The 12,679-nt window shown below is 35.8% G+C and overlaps 1 protein-coding gene across 6 annotated transcripts in view; it reads left to right on the top strand.

Annotated features, from left to right (window-relative positions):
- The window catches only part of MACC1 (MET transcriptional regulator MACC1), a 66,509-nt gene extending 54,619 nt beyond the window's left edge, over window positions 1-11,890 (top strand). For 4 of the 6 annotated variants that reach the window (XM_005609250.4, XM_014739175.3, XM_023639342.2 and 1 more), the window contains one exon: window positions 8,385-11,890. In XM_005609250.4, the coding sequence (XP_005609307.2) occupies window positions 8,385-8,588 (204 nt within the window). In that variant the 3' untranslated portion in view covers window positions 8,589-11,890. Of the gene's footprint in view, window positions 1-2,011; window positions 2,696-8,384 lie in introns of those variants that run through there. The other 2 variants (XM_070264664.1, XM_023639343.2) reach the window with 2 other exon arrangements.
- The last annotated feature ends 789 nt before the right edge of the window (window positions 11,891-12,679 follow it).

The raw sequence follows: 12,679 nt of genomic DNA, 5'->3' as shown, positions 1-12,679 counted from the left end.
TTAATTCATCTGTATATGTAACACATTTTCTGGGACTATCAGCTCTCAGCATTGGAGCATCAAGAAGTACAAAAAACACAAAGAGAATGAAAAATATGACTTTTTTCTCTCTGAAACCAAATTTTGTTTAGCCTGGGAATTGGCATAAACGGTTAACATTTTAATTGTTGCATTTTAAAGAATTTTATGATTAGATGCTGAAATAAGGGAAAATAATAATGAGAATAACAGTTGCAATTTATTGCGTGTTTACTGTGTCACCTAATCATTATGAACATTTTCTTTACAATATCTCATTTATTTCAACAAACTTTGTAAGGAAGACATTATAACCATATGCTTTTTACAGATATGCAAACAGAGAGTGAATGCATTTGTGTAAGTTATCCAGAATTACATGGTTATTAAATGACAAAACTAGGATTCAAATGCAGGTTTGTTTCACACACAGGATTCAAATCCACTGCACTCTACCAATGATAAGTATTTTCAGAATTATCTAAGTAAAAAAATGTCAAAGTAGGCAGGAGCCATCGGGGACACATCCTAGTCCTGAAGGATGGGTAACATTTGAATAATTAGAGAGGACTAGAAGGAGATTTCAGTGATTCTGGATACCAATGACTTCTGGAGAACACTGAGGAGACTATGTCAGCTGGATGAGAGAGTTCCTCTTAATAATTATTGGGAGATATGGTTGGATATATATTTTTTGGAGTTGATAGAGGAGGCTCTTGAATGCCTGCGAGAGCACAGAGTAAGATTCCTGTTCCAGCTCTACTATCTATTAGCCCTAAAACCTTTGGTAAGTTTTCTAAGAATCATATTGGGTTTTTTTTTGTAAAATGAGGTGAATAATACTATCTTACTCATCAGATGTTTGGAGGATTAAATGAGATAATATATATTAAATATTTGGGACAATGCTTTGCACATTTTAATAGCCAAATACATATTATCTATTATTTTGACTAAGAAGAAGAGGTGAATTTGAAAACTGTATAACAGTAACTGACTTTGGAAAAGGCAATACAGTACAGTAATTTTTGAGTAATATAGCTGAGAGTAACTATAGAAAGAATATAGGTAAGGGAAAAGTCAGCATAGATTTCAAGGCTCCTCTTCTGAGAAACTGGCGGAATGGTATTGCATGGAGAAAATAAGAAAAAAATCTTGACTGATGAGCTCTTTCTTACTGGCTTAATGACACTTAATTTTCCTTGGAACTATCTCTTGCAAAAAGTAAAAAGAATGTCCTTGAACTCTTATGGTTTTCTGGCTCACACGGAACCCCAGGATTCTGCTTACAGGGATGTGGCATTGTCCCATTTTATATCTGGGCCTGGCTCAGTTCTAGCCTTGGTACTTAAAGATATGGTTTGCTGTTCTTTTATAGTGAGAAATATATTTACAATTTCTTAAAAAAGGGAAAAGTATTAAGTGGAAATTCATCTACCAGTGGTAAAGTATATAGAATAATTTCTCAGATCATTGTTGTTTGTACTAGAAATTTGGCACAGTGATATAATATTTATATTGTCATAGTCTACTTTGTACAATGCTATAATGCTTGTTGCTACAAGCTTTAATTCCAAAAAGATACTCCATTTTTTGAAATGATGGAATAAAGAAAAAAGACATCACACTGAAATTCATGGGGTAACATCTTATATTCCTATGATCTTTGGTTTAATTCTGCAGTCTTTGTCTCATTACCACACTGAAAATAAAATAGAAATATTAATAATATTAGGTTAAATATTATAAAGATATTTTAAAATGGATTTAGAGACTCAAGTATTTGATTTAGATTTTAAATTTTCTTTATCAAGGTTTCTTATTAGGGAGCATAAACAACAAGGAATTTCAGAAAGCCAAAGTCCAGCTAATTATAATAGACTTAAATCAGCTTTTATTGAAACTGCTCAATATTGAAATACCTTTGTGGCAATACTTTAGTGAAATGCCCCTGGATGTATAGCTAAGTGACCTGGATTCTTTTTCTAACTAGGAATCAATGAGCACGGCTTGACCAGAAGGTTTTCCTAAGATGTTAGACTGAGCAGATGCACTGGCAAAGATTGGGTCCTCCATCTTCCTCTGGTTCATGCTTAAGCCGCGAAGTTCCAAGTGGTTATTCCTAGAGCAAAGAGAGCTGGCTGTCCCCAAAGAGACTTTTTCAAGAGATCTTATGTCAAGTTTTAAAGCAAGTACTATCTCCCTTCTGAGGAAGTAGGGACCCTGTACATGTTAGCCTCCCTTATATTCTGAAGATAATGGCAACCTTATCTCAACAATATTTATGTACATACGAATTACAAGTGATGAAAGGCCCACCTGGGTATTGTAAGTGATGTACTGAAGATAGAATACATGTAATAATCATAAAGCAAATTTGCCTTAATGCTTCTTTAACTATTTGTACTTAAAATGAAACATTGCTCCTGTAGTTTTAAAAGGCAAGTAGGTGGATTATTAATCCTTTACTGTGGCAAAATGTAATTATCCAAAGGTAGTTAAAACTAATTGTATTCTTTATGCTATTCATAGTTTATGAGCTAAAAAAAGGCGTAGAATGCTATGCTCAAATCTGAGTTGCTTTTATTCATGTTGCATTTCATTATCTAGTGCATTATCTAATGAGTCTCTCTGGCTTCTGGAAACAGCATTATAAATTTGGAAAACTTTATTTTTTAACTCTGTTCCTGTTTCGTTTCTTTTCGCATTACACTTTCATCACTCCTTTACCTTCTTTGTTCCCTAACACCTGGAAGATAAACCAAAGACTTAGTCCTTCTCCACAAATGCTGGGACTCTGGAAACGGCTCAACTTTGGTAGATTAAATGCTTACTGCTGCTGCTGCCCTTTATATAAAGAAATTTGAAGCACATAGATGAGAAATGAACAACTGTCTGCATTTATCAGCCTCATGCTTCCTATTCAAAGATGAACCCATAACACCGTGAAGTTAACAATAAAAAGTCTAAGAGTAGAGGGGTAAGAATGACGCCTGTGTGTCAAATATTTGTGATAGAGATGAGAAGGCTGAGAGAATTTGTTTTGTGGCTAAGAATAATTCAACAAAAACAAACCTTTTCCTTTTGATTTGTCAAAGCTTTAGTGCGGAATTTCTGCATATCTTCCCTTAAATCATAACATTGAGCAACAGCGGAAGAACTATTTTTAAACCACTGAATAGATAAAAGATAACATAAACCTGAAGAAGATCTTGGCAGTCCACATCTCCTTTCCAGCTTTTGGAGGATTTAACTTAGGTCATCCTGGAAATAAAATTGTTTATTCTACTCATTTGATTCAGTCAAACATTTCCAGAGAAAATGACTTCATTTTCTCTTTAATTTATTACAAGATTTAGAATTCTTTGTGACCTTGATGTGCCTGTATTTGGGGACATTATTTCATAAAGTCTGTAGTTAATTAATGTATGTAAGTTAGCTCTTGTGTCTTTGATTTATGCCCACTTGCTGAGAAAGAAAACTAGAATGACATAAGATAATAAGAAATGCAGAAGAAATGAAAGTGTAAGTATTTATGGACTTGAGTCCAAATGTCATATATCTATATACCACAAAGATAACAAACAATTGATTGGACTATTTATTGCATTGATGAGAGCTGGACTTTTGTTAGTCTTTGTTAAGGCAAATCTCAATATAGAAAAAGTTCTATTTACCATACCTGGCAGAAATTTTCCTCCTAAGGGAAAACATAGTTCTTGAAATTTAATATTTTTCATCATTTTGTCAAGTACTTAACTATAACATATGGTTTTGATCCCATTTTTTCTCAATTTTTCTTAATACTTGCCCCCTTAATTACATACTCCAACTGCATAATGATATTAATATTTATCTGTGTTTATGTTTCTGCCTAAAGGAAGTTAACCTTTCTTCTTGAGAATTTTATGCATGCTACTTCTTTAATCCTTAGCAACCCTGAATTATCCATCTGGCTAAATTAGGATTCAAACCAAACTCTCCTTTCAGTTGTAGACTATTACTTTTTTATAGATTTTTTTTCCCCTTTAAACATACTATTATTTTCCACTGCTTCTCCCTCTACCATTGTCTCTCTTTAACTTTCAAATTCCAAATGTGACCCATTTGCTCTGTGGCTTCCAGTTCCTTGGCACCTGCTCATACCTGCAGTCTGCCCTCCGCCACGCTCTTTAAACTGCCTTCTGCAAGGTTACCAAAGTCCTACTAATGGCCCAAATCCTGGATTTTCTCAGTTTTCCTTCATATTTTCATATTATTTGATGTTAGAGGTAGCAGAAAAGAGATATCCTCAATGAGTGGCATGCTGGCAGATGTTTAACAACTAGCTTGTCAAGGAGGAAAAAGCCCTAGTTTGTAGCTTTTGCCAATTTACATGGTGTGAAAACTCCCAACATGGAGGCCAACCTGGTGGTGTAGTGGTTGAGTTTACCTGCTCTGCTTCAGTGGCCCAGGGTTCACGGGTTCAGATCCCAGGCACGGGCCTTCACACCACTCATCAAGCCATGCTGTGGCAGCATCTCACATACAAAATAAAGGAAGATTGGCACAGATGTTGGCTCAGTGACAATCTTCCTCCAGCAAAAAGAGGAAGATTAGCAATAGATGTTAGCTCAGGGCCAATCTTCCTCACCAAGAAAAAACCCGCAAAAGAACCCAAAAGCTCCCAACATAGACGATTTTAACCTCCCAATGTGATGTCACTGAGCATGGAGTTGGGCGGCTATGTGAACAGTAGGCTCTGGGCAGCTGGTGTGAGTCGGCTCTAGCAAACCACTGAATGGCCTTTTGGGGATGCTGTTAGTCTTTGACTTTTGTAACATGAAGCACTCTGCTTCATTTTCTATTAGTCTGACATCAGCTTCTCTCCATCCTTTTATTGCTTCTGTTTCTACTTGTGGTCCCTAATTGTAGACTTAATTGAGGGTTAAATTTTTCATCCCTTTATTTTCTTCCTTGGCATTTTCCTCTACTCTCAAGCTTTTCACAATCTCTTTAGCATGAGTGATGCTAAACCCTTGACTGCTCCTTGGAGGTCATATCTCTATTCAAATTTCTTATTGGAGACAAGAGCTACCCCTTCCTTTACTTCACATTCAGTAGAGCTAAAACTAGACTCCTTATCTTTTCCTCACCCAACCGTAACTGCTTTCCTTTGCATCCTATTAAAAAGTATTAAATGGAAACTATATGCCAGACACTTCATGAGGTGCTTTGGACACAGACATGGAAATTATTATCCATATTTTATAGATCGAATAATTCAAATATTTCAAATATTTGATATTATATTATATATAAATATTATATTTATCAAATAATTTAAACTTTGATTAGTTTACTCAAATTGGCTCATCCACTAGGCAGTGGAACTCAGATGTGGACCCAGGACTCTGACACCAAAGTCCATCTTTCTTTCTGTTACACTATAGTGCTTCTCAGTTAATGGAATTATCATTTCTTTTCTTATGCTGAATTAAAATATGCAAGTAATTTTTGAGTTTTGTTAACCATTATTAATTACCAAATCTTATCTATTCATACACTGGGCCAGTGTTTGTGCAAGTATCTATCTCCCTTCTACCCTGTAACCTTCTAAAAGCAGGAGCCATGCTATAGTCATCATTTTATTCCTTTCTATAACAAAATTTCTTGTGGTAGTAGCTATCCAATAAATCTTTATTTAATAAATGAAATGATTAATTAGTGAACAACAATGTTTTTCGAATGTTTTCTTGTTTTTGTTCCACAATAGTGTTTCTAGTTGTTGAGAGCCACCAATGATGTTATATATAGCAGATCAAATTTTGCACTGAAGGAACATTGAGGTTTAGTCTGCTGCAAAAAGGAACAAAAATTAGATGTAAAATATGCTCATATTTTAGTACAAATCATGAAGTTTACCACTGCTCTAATGTTGTCAGCCCAAAAGCTCTTAGACCCAATTCTAGGCAGCTTATGGTTTAGACTCTAGAGACTCTCCAGTGAGTTTGGGGCAACATCCATCTTTGCATTTCTGGCTAATTCTAAGGACTCCTGGGAAGTCTTTTTACGCTTTAAGAAATCTTAATTAGAGTCCAGGACTCAACAATCTATCCAAATTTCTCTGAATTGCAAGAGCTGGCCGTATGGTTCTGGTACCAGTACAAATTGTCAAATGTGAAAGGGTTATAGGGCTCTCTGGTAAGTGAGTGAGTAAACATATCACCGGATTTCTTCTGAATCTGTAGTTTCCAATTCCTGCATCATCGTGGTGTGTTTCCTGCTTCCCATAGCACTGAGGGGCTGCTTCATGATTGAGTATGCCTCAGGGCTTTTCTATAGATAGAAATCCACCAGGCTGTAGCCAGGTATGCAGTGCAGAGCTTTTCTAGCCAGGAAAAGTCAGTGGGGCCATTTTGGCAGCCTCTGTCTATGAAGGTACTTTGCATCTGCACAGTAGTGCACAACCTGGAAATTACCCATGTGTGATTCTTAAGAGACATCTGTGTTCTGTGATGCTATGCCATCATCTTGGTACTGAAATGCTCTCACTTGCTGTTTATCATGAAATGTCTTTAAATACATCTTTTTATCAGACTCAATCACTAAGGGACTTAGAATAAAGTCTTAGAAGCCTTTAGTTGTAAACACCATTGTTTTAAACGAAATATGACAAGTTGAAAATTAATGTACCAGGTAGCTGAGCATCAGAGAATTTTAAATGAATGCAACATAGAATACAGGTCTTAGAGCTTTTACAGAGGGCTGGGATATACCCACTATAGAATAATCTACATGTTTAGTGCTTCTTTGCATCTGAGCAGTGACAGTCAGGATTGAGCCTGGCAAAAACGCTCTATTAATATGCCTCAACTCGTCTTCCGTGGCTGAGCAATTAGTGGCGACCAGCACTTTGGGAGATTTGGTTTCAAAGTGAGTATTCAGAAAAATCGATGAGAGAACACCTCATTCACAGTCTATCAGTGATAGAAGATACAATTCTTTACAAATCAGGTTGGTGAGGGTAAAGCTTATACACAGAAATCTGGGATGATTTCTGTTGCTGCATCATGACCACCTTGATATGGTATAACTTTGATTATTGTTTTCCATTCAATACCTTACAGAATCAAACTTTGTCAAGAGAGGTGAAGATATGGGTGTTCATAGCTCCCCAGGAATGCCAATTTGAACAAATAACATCAAATTATCTTCTGAGCCGGATGTGTAGCCATTTACGTAGATTGAATTGAAACATAATGGAAGCCGTTATTTAAGTTTTTCATTCGTTTAACTTCAACTGTAGAATATATGGGGATATCAGAGGATGGTGAAAAATTATGTCCCAAGGCCCTACTTCATGTGATGTTGCCATTAATGGACGCTGTATTTTAAGAGGGCAACTCTGCATAACATTTAGCTCACAGTCTTTGTTTCTGCAGTTTGCAAGAGATAAAATCACAAGTGAATTAGTTTAGTGAACTTTAATAAGGAGCAAGTAATAAAGTTTATATTCCAAATATTCCAATTATAAGTGCATGGTTCATTTTGTTGTTTTCCTAGAGAAAATTCATTTTAAGCTGGCTGTGTGTCTATGTGTGTGTGTGTAATCTACAGTTTGTCTTATTTGGTCGGTCTTTGTCTCTATTCTCTCTGAGCCTGGTTGCCTTGGTTACCATTACATACAGGCTTGTATGTGAAGTTTCTCTTTGACGTACATTTATTTCTATGGAAACAATGACATCATTGGTATGAGAATGTGCTTAGGGAAAACATAATGAAGTATTGAATATTGATCTTTCTTTTGGTCATAAAATCTATCACTAAATTATTTTTTTAATTAGCGAACTATATTTTTGCTTTCCTTTGACTTGACCATGAAGCTACATTTTTTTTTATTTATAGACTTGCTCAAATAAAATCACTTAAAGCCTTAAATATACTATGTAGCTCCTTCTTGTGATATGTGGTATCATAAAGCTCACTACAGATACATATAACAATAAAAGAGTTATTGCTTTAATCTTAAAAGTCTCTCAGAGATTAAATAGTTTATCTCAATGACATTAGTTATCAAAACATTGCACAAGGAATTTTATATTCTTATCAAGGCAATGAGCAATGTATAGATGACGGATCAAGAAAAAAACCCAGCCCTACTTGTAGTCATTATTTTAAAAATCTCTAGGTTTAGAAACACAGGGGTATAAGAAGGAACTGGTAGTTATTCAAACATGTTTCCTGTGACATTAAATAAGTCCATGTCTAACTGGTATTCTGTGTTCTTTTAAGTCTTGATGCTTTTAAACCATTTTTTTAAAGCATCTATTTTTCCTCTCTGTTTTGCTTCCACGCTACTACAGTCTATTTTTTTTTCTTTATAGATGGTGTGGAAACCAGCCTATGATTTTCTCTATATTTGGGGTGCTCACCACGGAAATAGCTGCAGAGATGTGTTACAAGACCTTCAATCAGCTTTGGACAGAATGAAAAACCCTGTGACCAAACAATGGCGAGACTTAACTGGAGCTTTAATACTAGTAAATTCTTTAGAGATTCTGAGAGCAACTGCATTCTCCACTTCTTAGAAAGTATAGAAGTGAAGGGTATGTTTTTTGGAGGAGGGAGAATGGTAGGGGAATGGGGTATGTGTGTGTGTGTGTGTGTGTGTGGAAGACAAAGAATCTCAGAAAAGTATTACTTATTTTTTTCATGTTTGAAAAATATCTTTTCCTGGTGAAAGTGCAACCTAACTCAAAATCTGAGGATGGGTTTTGTACAAACATGTATTTTCATATATGTTTCAAATGCAAACATTAGGCTGCTTTGTTGTTGAGAAAGTAAAGAAAAACCTGTTTTCCCTTTTAAAGTTACTTTTAATTTCATTAAGCTAAAATAAATAACTGTTAGCATAATTACATCACAGAGATACTCAGAACGAGGAGCTCTCAATCTGAACACTGGAGTTTCACCAGGAGGCAGGTAGGGAGAGAGGAGAAGTAAACACATCCTCTGTGGCCAGGCACAGGCCTCCTGGCTTCCTACATCTGATCCCCCTTATTTCTCCGTGGAGTTTGCTAGTATTATTCCCATTTTTCATATGAAGAAACTAGGGACTGGAGAGGACGTTCAAGACTACACAGCCAGTGTGAAACAGGTTTTCTGTCTGCAAAACCTGGTTCTATGTTTTAAAAAACCATACAACATAGCAAAATAGCAAAAAAATACAAATTCATGTTAAAACTTATAAGGAAATGGTAGCTATTTCATTTTAATTGAAATCATCTCTTGAAAGACTACCAGAAGCAAAATACGACTTATCAGAAATCTGTTGTCTGCATCCACAGACTAGAATTTTCAGCACCTCCCTCCAGCATCTTGGGACCTGGCTAGTCCTGCCTAACTTGGACTTTTTCTTAAGGATTATAGTGCAGAGTAATACTTTAACACTCAGGGATTTTTAATAACAAGGATTATTTTTTTAAAACCTGATTTATCACTGTTAAGTGCAGCCGTCTTCACCACTAAAAACACTGATATCTGTCTGTGTGCATGTCACGTGCTCATGCAAACGCCTGTGTGTGGGGGTGTGGGGGTGGCTGTGGGTGTGTACAAGAGTGTTTCATAAAGCTTTTGGAAGACAAAGAGTACATAGAATTTGGGCCAGTATAAATGCTAACTTTTGGCAGAGTTCACAAAGAGATGGTCTGTGCTTACTCAGATGTTCCATCCTCTGGCCACCTGCCACTGTTTATGTGTTTTGGACATTCATTTATTGTCGTTCAGGCAACAGTTGGAGTGTATGTACCTACTCTGTCGCAGGCACATAGATGTTTGAGGTTAGTAACAGGAAAAAATAGCGTAATCTCTACTAATCTCTGACTTCAGTACTGCTAAGTGATAGAGACAGGCAGTAATAAAAAATTACACAGTTAAATGTAAAATGGCATCTGTAATAATAGCTTCAATGGGGAGGCTGGGATGCCAAGAGATAGAGATATGGGGGGCCATTATGTGCACCTAGGGGAACAGGTAAGTTTTCCCTGGGAAAGAAAGGGTGATGAGCCTGGAGGAGGATCAGGCATTGCTTCCAGTCTGGGGAGGGTGGAAGAAGTAGTTCCTCATGCACTGAAGCCTTCATCCTGGAGGGGAGCTCAGGAGCCACAGGGAGACTTAGTGAAGGGCCTGAAAGAGTGAAGGAGTGAAGGAATGAAAGACACACCCTCAAAGGTGATGTGGATGAGCCGAATAAGGATTTCGTTTAGGGATCCTGAATAAAACCTGTCCATTTGGCTAAAAAGTAAAAGCAGAATCTTTTTAGAGCTTTTAATACACTCACCCTAGGGTATTTGGTATGCTGGCAAAGGTAATTTGAATTAGGGTTTAAGAACAATCTTTAAGGCTTTCCATATTTATATTTGATGGTAAGAGAACACAGCCTGCCCAAGGAGTTATGTACCCACATTCAAGGACAGAATTTATTTTAGTTGAAAACAAATTCAGGGAGAGGAAAACAAAAACAATTTGTAAGTTTAGGACACAATCACTTTTAGTGGTGATTTTGCTTTCTTTAGAACATTCTTAGAATCTTATTAACATGTCAGCAAACCAGAGAATTTCGGGAAGGGATAGTAAGGAATTAATAACTGGGTTTTTCCAGGCTCCAAGATCTGAGAAGACAGAGATCTTGTTAGCTGATTAGGGTAGGAAGATTAAATAAATCACTTCAAGTTTACATGGCATCATGTGTTGTGATTGTGGTTGGGAAATTCAAGAAGAGTTTAAAACATGAAAAACATGATCTCTGTAATTTAAGGACAAAGCAATGGTTTAAATATTAATACACACAAACATATTTTATAATCTTGTAACATATCCTTCCAGAGGAATTTTAAACCCATGTCCAAACATTCTGTTCTTATAAATATATTCTAATATTTTTCTAAATCATTTCGACTTTTCTGAATTTTCTATTTCTCTTGCTATAATGGATTTTCATAATCAGAAAAGATTAACTCAGTAATCCTGAGTTGCCTTTAATATTTGGCAGCAAATCAAGGGGATTAATAAGGCACTTAAATCCCATCCTTGACATCATTAAAAGCATCAAAAGCCATTAATCTAAAACTTCTTTAAGCATTTCGGAAGTGGATAAAGCATAGATGGTTCTTTCAGTTCCTCAGGCTTTTCCTCTAATGAGGCATTAGGATGAGATTTTAGTTCAGTGCTCAGCATGCAGTGTAACAATTTTTCTATGTAAGCCACAGATCTTCTACTTCCTTCTGTTAAAGTCTTGATATGAAGGCCAATTAAAGAGGTGCCTGCAATAGTAGGTCATTAAGTTTTCCTGCCAATAACGGAGATAGCACACTTTCATGTCCTGTAATGTAGAAAATACTATATGAAGTTTTGAACTTCGGGATGACTAGGTTACTGGAAGGAGCAGGATGCACTACATTAGTGGATGGCATTGCTCTCAGAAATGTCACTGGTAGTAAACAGCTTTGAATATATGATATGAAGATACAATAAAGAAAATACATTCAAAATCATACAATGCTGTAATTGGAAGTTTTGAAACTTGAATGTTCGTACTGTGCTACTGTGAATTATATTTTCTGTGATTTTTTTAATGTCTAAGAAATATTTGAGATAATATAAAGGAAAAGGAGAATAATGAAAAATTATGTCACTGGAGGCTTTTCTAATTAAAATAGACCGTTTTTCTTCTTATGCATGCATAATTCTTCCCCCCTCTTCTATGTGAAGTTTCCTACCATGAGCTGCTCTATAGCTTAGTGAGTGAAATTCCAGTGTTCTTATATTGCCATTATACTAAGTAGACTTAACCCAAAGACATTCTTCAGAATAAAATAATTGTTGAAAGTTGTTTCTTGCTTGCATATTTACTAATCTGCAACACAAAGTAAAAAGTGACTTTGTATACACAGGAAACTCTAATATGTACATATCTAGCATTTGATGTGTATCTCATATTCAGCATCAAGATTTCACTAAGTATTGTAGAAATTTGTGGCTTTTGCATGTATATTTTGCTTTGATTTTCTATTTATGGGTATCTAGCCTTATGTAATCCAGAAAGTTTTAAACCTAATAACTTTGCTATTCTGAATAATAGTGTCAGTTTATATATGAGGGAGTAGGGATGGAGAGATTAGCACTGGATAATAATTAGTAATGCCAAAGGAGAAAATTCCAGAGCAAGCACTACTATTGTAGTACTGAGTACATGAATGGCTTCCTCTGCAAGACACTTGTCCAGGAGTTGAGAGCTGTGGCTTCTAACCTTTGCCTATTACTTTCTAAGAGACTCTCGACCTGTCACTCAGCTTCCCTGGGCTTCAGTTCTCTCATCCATAAAATGAAAGGTTTGAACTGGTTAACCTCTGAAATTCCTCTTAGGTTTAAGTGTCTAAGAATGTATAATGAGTAGGATATTTTAAGTATTTTGTATATTTGTTTTGTTATAAGGAAAGACAATGTGAACTAAGACTAAATAATTTGAATATCAATTGTCTGCATTAAAATAACATGAGGTATGGCACACATAGCATGCACACATTAGCACACTAAGCACTTTGTAGATATTATCTCATTTACTGTTCACATAAGCTAATGAAACTGTTTATGCAATATGTACTGTTTTGATTAGCTGAAA

This window comes from Equus caballus, chromosome 4 (assembly GCF_041296265.1).
Source record: "Equus caballus isolate H_3958 breed thoroughbred chromosome 4, TB-T2T, whole genome shotgun sequence".
Lineage (NCBI taxonomy): Eukaryota > Metazoa > Chordata > Mammalia > Perissodactyla > Equidae > Equus > Equus caballus.
The sequence above is the reverse complement of the archived record's forward strand: the minus strand, read 5'-3'. Positions and strand labels throughout refer to the sequence as shown.